The sequence below is a fragment of the Arachis stenosperma genome, chromosome 3 (assembly GCF_014773155.1).
Source record: "Arachis stenosperma cultivar V10309 chromosome 3, arast.V10309.gnm1.PFL2, whole genome shotgun sequence".
Classification (NCBI taxonomy): Eukaryota; Viridiplantae; Streptophyta; class Magnoliopsida; order Fabales; family Fabaceae; genus Arachis; species Arachis stenosperma.
In genome coordinates, this window is record NC_080379.1 from 38,793,945 (window position 1) to 38,795,849 (window position 1,905).

The following is a 1,905-nucleotide window of genomic DNA, read 5'->3' on the forward strand; positions in this document are numbered from 1 at the left end:
GCATTGTCGCATATGGCGAGAGGTCACTAGTTTGATATACTTTGCGGTCATCGAGTGGCACCATGTTGATAGGGTTGTCCCACAGCTTAGTGGAGTTCAGCATCTCCCCGAGGGGGTTTTGAATATAGACTGGCTGCATGCTAAGGACAGGAGGGGAGGAGATAGGTGGTTCCCCCATTACTATCAGGCCGGGCATTTACACTGGGGGAACAGACTTGATGCAGTCATTACCATCGATCGAGTGGCAGATCCTGGCCCCTCATCTGATTACTTAGATTGGTGGCACCGCGCGGCGCATAGGTTTCTTTCCCCAGGGGTAGCATTCACGGATCCCAGGGGCACCAAGATACAGGCAGAAGCCTTTCGGAGAGGGTCGTCTTAGGCGCCACACAGATCACAGCTACCTAATATGCCGGACAACCAGCGTGTTAAGAGACGCCGTCGTATTGGTACCTAGAACACTGGCCGAGAGTGGCAATGGTTAGATGATATGATGCAGGAGGATGATGCAGGTAGGGATGCCAGAGGTGGTGGCGACCACCGTGTTCGTCGCACCAATGCTAGACGTAGGGGCATTGGGGGTGGCACCCAGGTTGGTAGTAGAGTTAGTGGGTACAGTGCGATTGAGGCTGGAGGCAGGACAGTCACCGGTAGATCCTACAAAGGATATCTGATAGACCTTGAATACCTCAGACATGCTGTAGACTTCATCGACGTAAGTGGCCCAATCTAGTCGTGACTGAGCACAGCACGTGATGGCATGGTAACAGGGGTAGTGCAGTGCTTGGAAGTATCCACAGTCGCATGTGCGATCCCTTAGGGAAACTCGGTAACTACCCAACGAGAATTTACCTGTAGGGGTAGTCTTTCCCACGGTATACTCAGCTTGATGCCTGTCGAACAGGGTCACCGTGAAGCACCTCGAATCCCTCAAGATCCGCTCAATAGCCTTAACAAGTGCCTGCGAAAACTGATGTCCGGACGCTAACTGTGCCTCTACCGTCTGCCCTCGGATAACAAACAACTCAGCTAGCCGTAGATAGGTCGACTTGACCAAGGACGTCACCGGTAGATTTCTTGTGCCCTTCAAGACAGAGTTCACGCACTCAGATATGTTGGTCGTCATGTGACCATATCGCCTCCCCCCATCCTTGTGCTGTGTCCACCTCTCATACTCCATCCTATTTGCCCAATCACACATGGCCGGGTTCTCTGTCCTCATTATATCAAACCAATAGTCAAATTCTGCTTCCATCTTCGCATAAGCGGCATTTACCAGCCACCGCCTTGACTCCTTGCCCTTAAAGGTAAGGGCAAAATTTGCAGCAACCTGCCAAATACAGAATGCCCGATAAGCATGGGGAGGTCGCCAACCACTATCTAGTGCCTATAGTGCAGCCTTGATGCTGTTGTGTCTATCAGAAATCACCAAAATACCTTCCTGTGGAGTAACATGTCTTCTAAGGTTGGATAGAAAGTATGCCCAGGATTCTGCATTTTCCCCCTCCACAAGTGCAAACGCAAAGCCAATATATTGGAGTTTCCATCTTGAGCAATCGCCAACAACAACGTCCCTCCATACTTGCCATACAGGTGTGTGCCATCGATAATGACAAGCGACTTACAGTGTCGAAATGCCTCAATACATGAAGGGAATGTCCAAAACATGCGATGAAAGAAGACTCTAGATTCATCAACCTGATCACCCACTCTAACCGGGTAGATCTTCAGCAAAGCAACGGTACCATCCATGGTGGATGTGACCCCAATGATCCAATGGGACAGATCACCATAGGACTCCTCCCAATCGCCATAGATCTGTGCCATTGCCTTCTGCTTTGCCAACCATATTTTCCTATAACTAGGCCTGAAACCATATGTTGCCTCCGTTGCCTCTTGGAGCAT

General features: G+C 50.3%; 1 protein-coding gene across 1 annotated transcript; it reads right to left on the reverse strand.

The window, feature by feature from the left end:
* Window positions 1-481: 481 nt before the first annotated feature.
* Window positions 482-1,905, reverse strand: LOC130965931 (uncharacterized). Its single transcript, XM_057890687.1, has 2 exons — window positions 1,438-1,905; window positions 482-1,330 (listed from the first exon to the last, which is right to left on the reverse strand). Exons 1-2 carry the CDS (start codon window positions 1,903-1,905, stop codon window positions 482-484), a joined length of 1,317 nt encoding a protein of 438 aa, XP_057746670.1.

Coding starts and splice junctions, on each gene's coding strand:
- LOC130965931 (XM_057890687.1), bottom strand. CDS start 1,905: ATGCTCCAAGAGGCAACGGAGGCAACATATGGTTTCAGGCCTAGTTAT. Junction 1,331..1,437: donor ACATGTTACTCCACAGGAAG/GTATTTTGGTGA, acceptor TGTATTTGGCAG/GTTGCTGCAAATTTTGCCCT.